Source organism: Musa acuminata, chromosome BXJ2-2, assembly GCF_036884655.1.
Source record: "Musa acuminata AAA Group cultivar baxijiao chromosome BXJ2-2, Cavendish_Baxijiao_AAA, whole genome shotgun sequence".
Lineage (NCBI taxonomy): Eukaryota > Viridiplantae > Streptophyta > Magnoliopsida > Zingiberales > Musaceae > Musa > Musa acuminata.
Window position 1 is genome coordinate 33186196 of NC_088339.1, and position 15634 is coordinate 33201829.

The 15634-nt window shown below is 38.8% G+C and overlaps 4 protein-coding genes across 4 annotated transcripts; 1 reads left to right on the forward strand and 3 right to left on the reverse strand.

Annotated features, from left to right (window-relative positions):
* Nucleotides 1–110: 110 nt before the first annotated feature.
* LOC135605063 (uncharacterized) lies at nt 111–1410 on the forward strand. The gene has a single exon (XM_065094752.1). The coding sequence runs from the start codon at nt 147–149 to the stop codon at nt 1257–1259; it is 1113 nt and encodes a 370-aa protein (XP_064950824.1). The 5' UTR covers nt 111–146; the 3' UTR covers nt 1260–1410.
* A 633-nt stretch (nt 1411–2043) lies between these two features.
* LOC103976525 (small ribosomal subunit protein eS25w) lies at nt 2044–4585 on the reverse strand. The gene is made up of 4 exons (XM_009391761.3): nt 4473–4585; nt 4299–4373; nt 4060–4194; nt 2044–2361 (listed from the first exon to the last, which is right to left on the reverse strand). Exons 1-4 carry the CDS (start codon nt 4473–4475, stop codon nt 2248–2250), a joined length of 327 nt encoding a protein of 108 aa, XP_009390036.1. The 5' UTR covers nt 4476–4585; the 3' UTR covers nt 2044–2247.
* A 4390-nt stretch (nt 4586–8975) lies between these two features.
* Nucleotides 8976–10428, reverse strand: LOC103976526 (protein FANTASTIC FOUR 1-like). The gene has a single exon (XM_009391762.3). The coding sequence runs from the start codon at nt 9953–9955 to the stop codon at nt 9215–9217; it is 741 nt and encodes a 246-aa protein (XP_009390037.2). The 5' UTR covers nt 9956–10428; the 3' UTR covers nt 8976–9214.
* A 917-nt stretch (nt 10429–11345) lies between these two features.
* On the reverse strand, nt 11346–15386 carry LOC135606190 (small ribosomal subunit protein uS11y-like). The gene is made up of 6 exons (XM_065097067.1): nt 15242–15386; nt 14478–14600; nt 14352–14397; nt 13127–13212; nt 12920–13049; nt 11346–11615 (listed from the first exon to the last, which is right to left on the reverse strand). Exons 1-6 carry the CDS (start codon nt 15242–15244, stop codon nt 11548–11550), a joined length of 456 nt encoding a protein of 151 aa, XP_064953139.1. The 5' UTR covers nt 15245–15386; the 3' UTR covers nt 11346–11547.
* Nucleotides 15387–15634: the final 248 nt, after the last annotated feature.

A 15634-nucleotide genomic window follows, 5' to 3' on the forward strand; every position in this document is an offset into this window, starting at 1 on the left:
CACATGAGATACGAAAGAAATGATCGGATCTTTCGACCGTTGGAGGAGAGTATAATGTATATTCCCGACAAATAGAAAGGTAGCCGTTGCATCTCCTTCGACCCCACGAGTCGAAAGGAGAGGAAGAAGTTGCAGAGGAGGTGGGAATGGGTTGCGTCTCCTCCAAACTGCTCGTGAGGGAGGACGATGAAGAAGCCAACCACGTCGTCTTCCTCACCTCCACCACCTACGGCGTCCTCAACCTCGATCGCAATGAAGCCGGTGGGAAGAGGGAGGATGATGAAGAAGAAGGACGGGAAGTCATTAAGAGGGAATGGAGGAGTGACGCGAAGGAAGAGCCAGCGGAGGTCATCGACGCATGGGAACTCATGGAGGGCCTCGCCGACGAGACGCCGGTTTCGTCCCCGCTTAAGAGATCCCCAAAGCCTCACCCTTCGACGCACGCTTCCATCGTATCGCCGTCTCCCAGGAGTCGGAAGACTAGAGAGTCGGGGAAAGAGAACACGGTGCCGCGGCGGGACTCGGCGAGGTGGGATCTCGACCCGAATCGGATCTTGAGGCCCTTCAGTTCCTCGGATAACGCGAGGCGGGCCGGACTCGCTTCGTCGTTGACTCCGCGCAAGAAGCTTGGGAGGGATTCCGGCGGCGGCTCTGTGTCCAGGAGGAGCCTTGGCCCGGTCTTCGACCCCGACCTTCTTGCTTCCCTGGAGAGGGAACACGTGGAGGAGGGCGAGCAGATGAAGAAGATGGTGGCCTTGGCCCGCGATTCCAGCGTCTTGCTCCAGTACTACGAGGAGAAGTGCCCGCCCGGCGGGCAGAACTCGGTGGTCATCTACACGACGACGCTGCGGGGAATCAGGAAGACATTCGAGGACTGCAACGGCGTCAGGTCCACTCTCGATTCTCACCGTGTTCGGGTCATGGAGAGGGACATCTCCATGGACTCGGGATACAGAGCGGAGCTGAGGACGCTGATGGGAGGAGCAAGAGAGGTCAAGGTCCCTGCGGTTTTCGTGAAGGGGAGGCTCCTCGGTGGCGCGGCCGAGTTGGCGAAGCTGGAAGAGGATGGGGCGCTGGGGCCGTTGCTGCAGGGGATTCCGAGGGCGGCGACGGCGTGCGAGGGATGCGGAGGGGTGAGTTTTGTGGTGTGTGTGGATTGCAGTGGCAGCTGCAGGGTGTTGGATGAAGAGGAGAAGAAGACGGTGAAATGTGGGAAGTGCAATGAGAATGGCTTGAGACACTGTCCCATGTGTTGCTGAAGCAGAGGCTTCATTGGTTGGAAAACAGGGGAGGGGGGTTGATAACTATCTACCCGTAGAAATGTATGTATGTCAATGTTGTATGTTGTATGTGATCATTGGACACCATGATATTTACACCATATGCCCTCTGTTCTTGTCACTAGTAGTGCCTTTTCAAACACTGTTAAAGCAATTGCTAAGATAACTAACTACCCGTAGAAATGTATGTATGTCAATGTTGTATGTTGTATGTGATCATTGGACACCATGATATTTACACCATATGCCCTCTGTTCTTGTCACTAGTAGTGACTTTTCAAACACTGTTCAAGCAATTGCTAAGATTACAAGTGTTATCATCACAGGTTTGCATTAGAGAATTCTATATATCAAACTTGATACACTAATTTGCATTTTGGATACTATTAGCAAACAAGGTATGAAATTTCAATCTCTTTATTATCTCAGAGCATATCTGACATGTTTCATAGTTTTAATGAGCAGAGGCAGTGGCCAAACCACAAGAAACCTATTGATGTTCCCAAATATTGAAAGCCTGTCTCCATTATGTTTGATGAGAGCTTTATTTGCATTGACACAGGTCCTAAAATTTCAATAAACCACAATCCTCCATTATGGCACAACGACCTAAATAGAGTTGAATTCTCCATTCTTTATATTCCTGTTGGTCTAATTGGAAAATGTTAGCACTTCTGTCATTATAAACCACAATGTTTCCTGTCGTAAATTTATCATGGCTTATCTCCATCAACTCTTTTATTAGAAAAAAGGCATTTCGAAATCTAGGAATGTTTAGATTAACAATATAATAATTTATCCAACTAAATTGATACAAAATGAAGCATGAGGCTCAACTCTGAAATAAGAGCTTTGTCTTAACAAAGCAACAAAAACCAAAGTGATAACTACTCAGTTACGAAACATCCAATAACCAAGTACAGAATAAGTACCTATTCATAGAAACTCTGGGGAGACTAAAGTTCTCCTAGGTATTAGTAGCTCTGGTGTAGATTTGTTGGCTTGCATGAGCAGATACCATCCTGATAGCACCCCTTGCCATCAAATCCTTTATTGCTCTCCTTGCTAGTGATCCATTAACCTGAAAGAAATAAGCAACAACCACTTGAAGGCATGTCATGATAATGAATACTGTAACAACAACTCATGTCCAAGGTCTTGTAGCAGAAGTTGTTAATGGAAAAACTACATTAACTTCTTACTTGAGAAATATGAAATATATCACAATCATAGTGCTAAATTTACTAACCTGAGGCATTTGGAAAGCCACTAAAGTAACACAATCATAATGCTAAAGCACAATCACACTTGACATGTGGACGAAGGCTTGGTTTGGGAATCTATTTGCATGTTTAACATACAAATGGAGAAAAGAGTTTGAGTGAATGTGCAATTATAAAATGTTTTGGGTGTTTAATAAAGAATAGATGAAAACTACATTTTAAATGTGCATTGGCGTAAGTGTTGTTTGATAAAATTATATTTCAAAAATTCATTAAATATTTTATGACAAATTTACTCTTATATTATTTTTAATATATATTCAAAAATAAATATATATTTTTATTTAAATTAATAAGTAAATAAATAAATATATGTAATCTTATAAAAATTTTGTATGGCTCAAATATATTAAATAAAAATACATTCACATAAATAAATAAAATTTCATCGTGTAGAAAATATAAATCATGTTGGTTTGTCACTAAATCATTTTGATATTTTAGATAAAATCATAGAAAACTTTCAGAATTTAAAAAATTATATTATTAACATCACAAAAATACTGAAATGCTAATGCTACCCCGGAGGTAGCATCATTTGAGTATTTTCAATACAACAAGGTCAAATCAAAATTTACAAAACTGTCATTGGACCTGCAATGCATATTTCAAATGTGTTCCCAAAAGCCCCCTAAGTGGTCCGATTAACCTAAAGATGGCGAGAAAAGTGTAAAATGAGTCATTCAAAATGTCTATCATACTATCAATGATGTTAGAAACAAACCCAAAGTACTCGATTTGGAATTGACCACATATGCCTTTTGATAACCCTAAAATATTGGCCACATATTAGATCTTAGTGATAAATGCATCCAAAATAACACAAAGCAGATATAATTCACATTATTGTTTTCACTGGACTTGTAAACTACCTAAAATCAAAGAAATGTTCTAAGAAGAATCGACCAATAGGACATTGCTGCTGGGAACTTACATCCATCATGTCAAAGCTTGCTAATGTAATATTCTTCTGAACCAAAATTTCAATAACTAAGTGCTAAATTTTAACTTATTTGGTAGTTAAGTGGAATGATATCATTAAGTTAAGAATATAAAGTAATGCATAAGGCAGAAAGTTTAACATAAACCCTTGAAAATACTGCACATTCGACCCAATGATTAGAGAAGATTGAGAAAACTAGCTACATTAACTACACTAAAGTCTCTACCTCTATCTTCTTGTGTATCTATGTATCACCTAAGCTGTAAGGCATATATTTACAGACGCTGAAAGTGCCTAAAAAGGTATGACCCTTTTCTCTACCTATACACATTTATTTCATAAAGATTTCGTTCACAATAAATTAAGACTCAAAGGAAATCAGATCTATCAAACCATCTCACTACATGATTGTAGTGGTTAAAGGATTCAATGAAGAAGAGGCTAAACAATCACAGTAACAATAAATTACTTTCGAGATATAAAGTGAGGCAGAATTCTTATTAGAAATCTAACACTGGATCCAGCGAACAGGATAAAGTCGAGATCTTTTTACCCGCAATCTCTCGGAGAGCACGGAAGGAGTAATCTGCTTGAACTTGGGAACCTCGGAGAGCATCTTATCGTAGCTCGCCTGGTCAAAGAGGACCGCATTGTTCACCTTCTCCTTCTGCTTTCCCTTGCTCCACTTCTGCAATCCAAACCCTAATCCACATAAGCACCAGAGAAGACAACGAAAGAAAAGGGAAAAAAACCCTTAAAAACCCAATCTTTAACGCTATAACCACCACGTACCTTCTTCTTCTGCTTGCCTCCACCGGATTTAGCCGGCTTCGAGGACGGGGGTGCGGCCTTATCCTTCTTGGGCGCCTACCTCAGACACCAAAGAAGCCATTAGTGACTTAATCCATAGGATATACCGTAACCAAATGAAGAAAAGGAGAATAAAGGAAATCGAGATCGGTTTACCATCTTCTTTCTTCTGGATTCAAAAGCGAAGAAGTAGAATAGCTACGGCGCTTCGGAAGAGGCGGCTACCGCGGCTCCGGGTGGCTTTATAAGGAAAAGGGCGGCTCCACGGCTAGGGTTTTGCGTGGCCTCCGCTAATGTGCACCGGACCTAGATGGTCCATTTCAAGCCCAATTCAAACCCTAAGCAAGTTGATTTAGTAGATAAGGGGCATATTATTCCATCTCATGATGTTAATTATGATTAACATCTTCCGATCATTATATTTTAAAAAAATAGTATCCGGGACTCTACACTTATGAAAGTAAAATATTTAATCTCAGTTCTCCTTACGTCGTTAATTTTATTAATAAAAAAAATCGTATGTATTTTCACGTGTAAAAAAGACATGAATAGAAAGGATAAAAAAATTATTTTATTATTTTTTAAATTATTAATTTTATATAAATTTTTTTGCCCATCGCACTTATCGTCCTTCGCTCGCCTTCCACACTTACTTGCCCACTGCATCTGCTTACTCACAGCACTTGCTCACTCGATGCTCACCCACTGCACCTTCTCGCTTGACGCCCATCCGAAACAAACTCTTTGTCATCAGGGTGTGACAGGTGAGCAGCAGGCGAGCAGGAGCGACGAATGATAGGTGCGATGGGCGATAGGCAAGCAAGTTGGAAAGAGCAAATGATGAGGAAATAAGTTAAGGCAAGAAGTTTATATAAATTTAATAATTTAAAAGATAATAAAATTCTATTTTATCCTTTTCTTTCATGCTTTTTTTTCACGTCACAACACTCAACAAAATTAATGTAAGGAGAATTTGAGTTAAATATTTTACTTTTATAAGTGTATGGACCTCAATGCTATTTTTTAAAGTATAAGGATCAGGATGTTAATCATAGTTAACTATTTGAGATAATATGTAATTATCTTAGTAGATGATAAGTTAATTCCTAGCTTTAACTATGGTAAATGTATTATGGGAGAGGAGTTAGATCATCCTCTCTATTGATTGAAGAAAGAGACACCTACTATGTATTGATGTATCACTCTCTTTTAATCTGTATTAGAGACTTAATCGGATTTAGATTTGATAAAAAATAACATGTGCCATTCTAAGATATTAAATGATCGAAGAGGAATCAATCGATAGAATTTAGATAATTGATGAAGTCAGAATGATCAATGAAATTATTTCTAAGATATTGCTTGAACTCTTGAAATACCACCCGATACTCTGCAAGAGATCAAGGTTAGAGGAAGCCCAACTTAATCTCTCTAATGCATAAGTCAGTAACATTCAAGATGCAAAAGAAATAAGAGTGTGAAAAAAAAAGAAAAGAATAATAGAGAAATCTATTTAATAGAGGTAGTTGAACTATTGGTTGAGGTGGCTTAACCATTTGCAATCACCATTTGAAATCACCTTCTAGGGTGATCAAACTATAATATCAAACTTTTGAGGTGGCTCAATTATCTGTTGAGTTGGCTTAACTATTTATTGAAGTGGCCAAACTGAGGTACCAAACTACTAAGATGGAAGCTTTGGTGGAGGTGCTTATGTGTTATATTAACTTTGAAATAATTATATTATTTTTTTATCACTTGTCCCCCCTCCCCTTGCTTTACATAGAAGATCTTTAAAGGGTATGCAACTAGATGTGGGTAGGTGACTTGGGTAGGTGGCTTACCTATTTGCTTTATAGTAGGTGAGGTTTAATTTGTTTGTTTTAGGATATTTATATCTATGAATGATACAGTAGATAATTTAGATGCTTATGTCCATGAAGAACACATCGAGTGCTTGGGATGCTCATATTTGTGAAGGACGCATCAGACATTTAGGATGCTTATGCCTACTAAAACACATTGAGCATCTCATATGCTTACGTTCGCGAAGGATGCATCAAATGCTTTAGATGCTTATATTCACTAAGGACACATCAAGCACTTGCAATGCTTAAATTTATAAAAGATATACTATATATTTTAGATGCTTAGTTCTATTATGATGCTAGACATATTAGATACTTATATTCGTGAGGGACATATTAAGTACTTAGGATACTTATGTCTACCAAGGACACATTAGATATTTTAGGTACTTATCCTGGATTAAAAAGTCATTTGAATCGATCAATTTGTCCCTATCGGGCAAAAGTCCTCTTGGTTGGCCAATCTCCCCACATTCGGTAAAGCTAATCAGGCAAAATGGTTTCATGGACATGTTGGCATGCTCACATCAGGCAATGAAGAGTCAAAGGTTGTTGGCCTACTTGGAAATTGATGGTTTGGTCACTTTAGGTAAGAGAGCTTTGGAACATATTGATCTTCCCACTTTTGATAAGATGGCCTACTAGACTTATTGACATACTCACATTGGGCAAGAAAGGCTCAAAGATTATTGGCATGCCCTAAAGGTTGTCGACATGCTAGCTTCAGGTAAGAGGGCTCCAGGACATGCTAATTTATCTGCTTCGAGTAGGAGGTCCTTGAAGAATGCCTATAAGATGCTTTCGTTCATATAGAATGTATCACATATTAAGGATGGTTATATTCGTAAGGTATACGTTGGACAGATGTGTATGTTCGTAAAGAATGCATCACACATTAAGGATGCTTATGTTTACAATTGATATATTAGATGCTTTAGATATTTATGTCCATGAAGGACACATCGAGTGCTTGGGATGCTCATATTTGTGAAGGACACATCAGACATTTAGGATGCTTATGCCTATTAAAACACATTGAGCATCTCAGATGCTAATGTCCGTGAAGGGTGCATCAAATGCTTTAGATGCTTATGTTCATGAAAGATACATCAAACGCTTGGGATGCTTAAATTTATAAAAGATATATAATATATTTTAGATGCGTATGTTTATTCTGATGCTAGACACATTAGATACTCATATTCATGAGGGACACGTTAAGTACTTAGGATACTTATGTGAAGGACACAATAGATATTTTAGGTTCTTATGTCTACTAAAATACTATGATACTTTTGTCAACGAAGGATATATTGAACACTGAGGATGTTTTGTTCATGAATGACATATTGAGTGATTTATATGCTTATGTCCGGTAGGACATATTGAGCATCTATGACGCTTATGTCAGTGAAGATACTTTAGATGTTTCTATTCTAGAAGGGTCATATTTAACCTTGTGCTCTTCCGAGGATTTATCAATTGGATCAAATTTTCATGCTAATAATGTATTTGATATGATGACTCATATATTAGTTTTTTCCCTTGAATCTCTTACTTCTTCTTACTCCCACATCAATCGAGATAAAGAAGTGAAGCTGATGATAAAGAAGGATTTCAATGATAATTCTAAAACTTCACTCGAGACTTAACTTAAGGAGAAAGCCAAAGACACAAGGGAATAGATTTGAGAGTGGCCCTCAAGATGTTACTTTTGTATTTGGAACGATAATATAGTTTTAAAGATAAATTTTAGATGATAAGCCCTTTTGAGTGTCACAAGTAAAAAATATGTGATTATAATGATATCAAAATGGATATAGACAAATAGATATAAACTTCGATACCAAAATAGCCCTAGTATTAAATACGATGAATTATTCATGAAAAAAAAATATTATCTATGAATGAAATTGAAATATAAAAGTTGTTATTGAGAAGATTATGTTTGAACATCGAAGAATATTATAGTACCCAAATTTATTTCTACTTAGGATGTGAGAGAAAATTTAAGTTAGTTTATGCAAGTATATGATTATATTATTAATAATATAGATCAATATTTTGAATACGTTGTTTAGGTCTCTCATGTTAGTAGATCAATTAACCCATTAAATCAGAACATGACAAGTGCTTGATTTAACTTATAAATCTTCTTATCAGTCATTGAATTATTTGATGTTTAGTATTTATGGTGCCAAGAAAGTATATTCAGTCATGAAATTTGACTCCATGAAGAACACATTTGACTTTCCTTATGATCAAGCAATCCTTCTCCCTAATTCATGATCCTTGAGTCCTCATAAATCTACAAGAAGACTAATGGAAGTGTTTGCTAATTGCAAAGATGAAGAAGACATTTAGCCAGCCAAGTTGACCTGAGCAAAGTCAACTCCACAAAACATGACCTGATTACAAGATGAAGCTTGTAGCTAATTCCCAACATATGAAAGTATGATTGTCTACAAGATGCTAAAAACTTTATGGTCATGCAGGTTCAATCACAGAAGGCTTTGCACTATTTCCTGTGATGCTCTCACAAGGAAAGTTTGAGAGTCATCATCACTAATCTGTAAAGCTATGATTACCAGTGGTTGGATTGTTGAGTTTGACTTCCATTTCCTCAAATGGCTTGGTTCTTTTTCTGGTGGATACCATGGTATTCATGTGAATCACATAAAAAGAGTGAAAAGCCACCACCCTTGCTGGTTGGCTAATCTTGAATGTTGAACTGAGGAGTCTTTGCCAGGTTAGGTTAGAAGGATCAGGGCTTGAATTGTACACCAGCAAATAGGTGCTAAGAATCAACATTTATGGATCATTTATCTTGGTTAAAGATATTGTACCCTAGCAAAAATGTAACATATTTGTATAGCTTCAACTCATCTGCAATTCTAACTGCAAACATCTGAAGAAACAAAAAGCACAGTTTGCAGTAACACTTTTATAAATACTGTTCTTTTCATCTCCTTTTTCTTTCGATTTGCTTTCAGAGAAAAAGATGGAAGGAAGCCAAGTGATTAGCATGGATTAATCAACATTGCCTTGGATAGCTTTTGTCTTTTCTTCTTCTTCTTCTTCTTTTTCTTCTTCTTCTTCTTCTTCTTCTTCTTCTTCTTCTTCTTCTTCTTCTTCTTCTTCTTCTTCTTCTTCATCATCATCATCATCATCATCATCATCATCTTCGTCTTCATCTCCTTCAGGGATTTCCTCATCCGGGTGGACTAGTTGCAGCTTGAGCCGGCCATCTTCGCGCGAAGCGTGCAAGAATTCCTTGGTGGGGATTCTGATCTCCCTCAGAACAAACCTCCCCTCATGCCTGTAAGACTTGAAGTAGATCCATGGCTTGCCGCTCTTCCCGATAGAAGAAATGGGAGGCGGAAAGCCACCTGTCTTCGTCCTCACATCAGAACAGTTGTTCGGATGTCCACCGCCAACCACGGCCTGCTTCTCCTTCCAACGATCGCTGCCCCGGTCATCACCATCCTCCTCGACCAGGTCGTCAACATCATCAGAGCTCTCCGAGCCGAGCCTTTCGGTGCAGAGCTGCAGCTTGTCCGAACTCTTCAGAGGGAAACTGTGGTTGGAATCTGGCGGCGGCGCGGGCTTCTCTTGGAAGTGCAGCTCGCCGAAGATCTCGGTGAAGCTGCAGGCATTGTCCACCGGCTTCTTGGCCATGATCTGGCTCCAGGATGACAGGGACTCCATCAGCGTCGGGTTTTCCGGCCTCGGCTTCTCAAACAAGGAGCTCAAGCTACCACAGGCTGCCATGATCCTGATCCTGGTGCAGAAAGAACGAGAACTCGATCTGGACCAATCAACTACCAGTAGAGAGAAGGCGAAGGAGGAGGAGGAGGGTCGAAGAAGGCTCGGAGATTAGAAGGAGAGGTGGTGGTGGATTCTTTGACATGTGGTTTACTGGCCACTTCCCTCTTCTGCATGGCTTTGCAAGCATATGAATGACTGCTGCTGCTAACCCTCCCTGGCCATGGTGATGATCTCCTTTGGGTCCTTGTGATTGATGGTGGTGCTTCAAGTAAGTGTATGGAACTTTCCATTAATGCAAGATCTAAGATAATAAATGCGGTCTTCCCCTTAAATAGTAGTAAGAGGTTTCAATGACTCAAATCTCAATCTTATCATTGTACTGAAACCTAAAAGGATGGATTACAACAAAATTAAAGTTAATTCACTGGATTTAATTTAAGCTACACATATTGGAAGAACATGATGCAGCTGAGTGATGATTCATCTTTTAGGTCTTCACAGCTAAAAAGCACAGAAATAAGAAAGAATGTGATGAGAGGCCATGTGGCTTCTCCTCGATCTACGATCTCGACAAGCTTATCTCTGTGGCCTCAGTATCGCCAAAAGAGCCAATCCAGATAAGGGACTACTGAGTCTGGATTCAACAGTGACGAGGTTGTTGATGAGAGCCACTGAGTGGTGTGTGGAGCCCAACCAGCGGGCGTGTCACACAAGGTGGTGTGGATCGATCACTCTCCTCGGTTCATGCATCTGTGGAGCTACTCACCGATCGTGCCGACGGAGTCGGGGAATATGCAGCTTTGTAAGAATATGCCATGGAAGGAAGCAGGCAGGTCGCTATCAGACGATGGGTTTGAGATGCTGCTGATAAGATGATGGGCATTGTGAGGAGCAATGTTTGCTATCCTGAAGTGTAGATAGATGTTGGCGAAAATTTTAGATGAATATTTTCTTTATTTATTTTTTTTCAAATAAATAATTTAACTCTACCTATCAAATTTATTTATCAGATTATTCTTTTCATCAGATTTTCATTTATTATAATATTTTTTAATAATATTATAATATTTTTTCCTTAATTAAAAATATTATAAAAACTATTTAAATTTTTTTTGGTTGTCGCTGCGAAATCATTTGTTTTCAAGTATATTTTATAGAATTTTTGTTATGGCAGATCATAATTATTCCTAAATAGTATTATGGTGTTTATATTGATGTGCTAACAATTCCCATTACCAGTATCAACGAAGAAACCATAGAGACTGCTTAGTGGATCGAGATTGACGAGAGACTACACAAGATTCCATCAATATTTCAGCTAAATCATCTTTCCTAGCAAGGTTTTAAATCAAAGCACACCACTACATGTTCAAGCCAATAGCACAGCAGTGACTTGAATGGAAGCAAGCGAAATTATAGTTCGAAACAACCGACATCGTAATAGCATTACGTTTGTATATCCTCAGCCTCAAGAACAGAATTGGCCAAAGAAAACTGTGGAGTCAGAACATAGCTTAAGAGCGCTGTTCAACAGCTAAATATGAGTCTTAAAAATTGTTCACGGCAACTGGGTGAAAAAACAATGCACAAATAGTTCAAAGCCGCCTTCCTCTTCTGCCGCCCTTCCTGCATGTGCTGTCAGTAGGAATTGGCGTCACATCCTCTGCAGAATTAGGATCAGCAACAGTTAGTTGTAGCACAAAGTGGAAAGAAATAGTAAAATAAACGAGAAAAAAATAAACAATCAAGCAACTTCAGATAATAATTGATAGAATCAAAGCCATGAACCAGACGTCCAAAGAGAAGAAATATTTAAAAGATGCAGAGTGGACATCTTGATAGTCTGACTGGTGAAACACAATTCTTTATCAGCATAACATCCCAGCATTCTGGCTGAAAAAGAGGTAAAATGTAATATTTCTATTAAATTGCACCAATAAAAGAGTTAGATCACAAAACACATTCCTCCCAGACCGAAAAACAATTAACCAGCAATTAGTCAAAATAATGGTTCACTTGATGTGATCAATTAGCACAAAATAGTGCTTATATCAACATTATTTGATCGAGTCAACCTCACTTCTAAACCTGGACCCAATTACCAAATCCGATAACTTTTGCTAATAGGTCAAACTTTACACATCCTGCCGAACAGCTTTTCTAGATCCAAAACTTGAGGATCCATACCCAAATTACCATATCAAAATTTCAGGCTTTCAGCTCATAACAATAGACTCATGGAGTTGACCTCTTTACTTGCAGTGGGTAAAGTTGCAATCATCAATCCTCCCAAACCCAGCATTGCAGATGCCTGGTATATGCCACCCTATTCTTTTAACACAACTTTAATAAGACTAGGTTGAAATCCATGTCTACCTCACATGAGAACGAACAAGTCTAATAACTAAAGTATGCTGGCAAGAGCTCATTAATGACCGGATGCACCACAGTGAAAAACACAGTGGGAGCGCAGCACTACTTTTACATCATCACTACCACAAGTTATGGATCCGAAGAATCAGTCTTACCACAAGTTATGGATCCAAAGAGTCACAGAGTGGTATCAGTCAGAAAAACTATAAAAACATAGATCCAAAAAAATCATGGAAAACATCAGTCAATAATTAAGCAGGGATGAACCAAAGCTTGTACAAGGACAAAAAATTATTGAGTGCAAAAAAATGCAAGTATAAATTTGAACAACAAAACAGTAGCAGTAATAAGTCAAGACAAAAAGCTAGACAATAGCGAAGACAAAGCGACAAAGCATCTTGGCCATTTGGCATGCCCATCAAGATATTTCTGTCAATCTCATGCAATTTAAGTAAAAAATAACCAATTACAATTAATAGTGGAAAATAGAAAATGCATCTCCTAATAAAGGCACACTCTTCAGAATAAAAAACAGCTTATAGAACCAGATAAGAGCTGATACGGGAATGACTAACGACACAAATTCTAACTCACCAATACGCCCGATTTTCATTCCAGAGCGAGCAAGTGCCCTAAGGGCAGACTGAGCACCAGGGCCAGGAGTTTTTGTCTTATTCCCGCCAGTAGCTCGCAGCTTAATATGCAGAGCAGTAATCCCAAGTTCCTGCATAAGTAAAATGAAAAGTAGGCCATCAGCATGACCATTTAAAATAGGATACTCAAGACCGCAAAACGGCAGACCTTGCATCGCTGCGCCACATCTTGCGCTGCAAGCATAGCTGCATAAGGAGATGACTCATCCCTATCAGCTTTAACCTTCATACCACCTGCAAATAGCAGCATTCCAAAGTCACTGATCATACCATAAAATAAAAGTAGTCCAGAAAGAAACCCTACACCTCAAATGGAGTGGAATCTGAAAAAAAAAGCTTTATCACTGTCCTCTATGCAGCAGTAAATTCCAGGCAAAATATCATTGGAATAGGCATGTATCTAGGTATGAATATTTTTCAAGCATAAATAACATACAAGTTACATGCAATTTCGTCTACCCAACTTGTTCTACACGCATGCAATTTTAAGAAATGCATCTAATAAAGTATTTTTGAATCATAATTTGAATTATTTTTCCCTTGGGTTGCATATCTGAAGTTCATTCAGTGTCTAGCTTGGTATAACCTATACAAACCAAAATAAGAAAGGGGCAAAAGAACAAAGGAGACTTCAATAATGACCTTATTAATGGGAAGATTCAATTTTCATAATTACTTCATAAAATCGAGCTTTGTAATGCCTGGGTAAACCTTATAAAGGAGAGAACAAAATATTAATGACTACAGGTTGAACCAATGTGAAACACAGAAAAGGAGAATTATTGAACACTGTTTGATAATGATATGTTTTGTAACATCACAAGATACATGTCCAGGAAGTGAAAACTCAACCCTAAAGCAAGTGGAGCTTCACCTTGTTTGAGCATGACCAGATCAACATTAGCTTGGTCTTCACATATCCTTACTTCGTATTATGTCCAGGTCCCTCAAAAATCATACCTCATGTCAGTTGAATTCATAGATACAAATCTCAGTAGTACCCGTTGGTAAGGACCCATATTTACCATTGCTGCCTCTCTTTCTCTGTGTGGTTAAGGTAGTACCGACTCGCACCAACACTCAATATGCTGACTAGTACTAGTACCATACCAGTACAACCACTGAGCGGTAGTGGTACTAAACCCAGGTTTTAATTCATGATTTAATTCATAAATATTATAACTGCACATATACCCCATAATCAATATATTTTGCCCCCTAAACCACTGAAAGTTGATTTTTCGTATATTGATTATAAAAATTATATCTAAACAACATTCAATAATGTTGCTGTAACTTTCTTATAAAGATGGGAAAGAAGCAGATCAAATATCCTCCAGATTAAGAAATTTAAAAAGGTTTGGAATACAAACCTGTAATTCGAACCAAGGTTTCCCTCCCAGAAAGATCTGTAACATGCTGCAGTTCAAACAAATAAACTGTCAGCAGGAAACAAATGATATAAGTACTTTCAGTATCAAGAGCACATTAGAACTCACAATAAAGGTATCATTGAATGATGCAAATATATGAGCAACACCAAATACTTGCTCCCCTACGCGGACTGCAGGCCCTAGTGTCACATTCTCCTCCTTGGGCTCCCTGGTCTTCTTTCGCCCAGACTGTGGACCCAGATCCAGGAACAATGAGATTCCACTATAGAGGTAATTTAGAAGCTCAAGTATAGCAGTTTAGAATTAACCAAATCAACAAGGTGCAAATTATTTTACAAGAGGTAACTGCCAGTCACAAGCACATAACCTTAGACGAAAAAGAGACTTTACCAAAAGATCAATACAAATAAGTTTAAGCTGATCCATAATTCTATTTGCACAGCACCGCAAGGACATTAATTCAGAACCAAGACCTAAATTTCACAACACCTTTAGCAAACATGGAAGAATAAGCATAAAAATATCTTCTTTACAACACCAAGAGGAATACAAATCCTCAACAGCCATAAAAATCGTTACTACTGTTCATGCGTCCGAAAAGCATCTCAGAGCAATGGCAACTGAAATAAAAACAATAGTTTCTAGTACCCAAAATCTGAAATTTCACCCAAATCTTTCAGACGATTCGCTCAGTTCAGGAGAAAAAGAACTCCACGTTTCCAAAGAAGTGGTTTAGGCTGCATAAAAACGCTCAGGAAAAGATAGATTCATCGCCGCTATGGATCCAAAATAGATAACTAAAACTAATCCAAGAGTTACAAGCGGATGAAACGAAAACGATAACGAGGAAAGGGTTCTTGAGATCTCACCATGGTCGAAGTGGGAGCAGTAGAGAACGGCTGCGAGAGATCCCCCGGTGCGCAGCGAAAGGGTTGCTAACCCTAGTGGCTGGTTGGCCGGTGCCTTATATAGGACGTCCTGTTACCCGTTCTAAACTTACCCCACGTACCCAGGCGACGATTGTGACGCAGGATCTGGCCCACCGGTACCTCAACTTTCCGAGTAAAGTTTGGGTACAGATATGGTTTCGGCTTCATCGAATGTGCGGATGTTAATGGGTCGGATTGAGAGAGCGCCGACGGGCTGTACTAATGACCCGATCCGACCCGTTTTACTAACGGATCGCATCCGAGTCGGTCGGAGCCCATTCCACACGACCCACTATCCCTGTCATCTGAGATATTACAGCAAACAGCTTATAC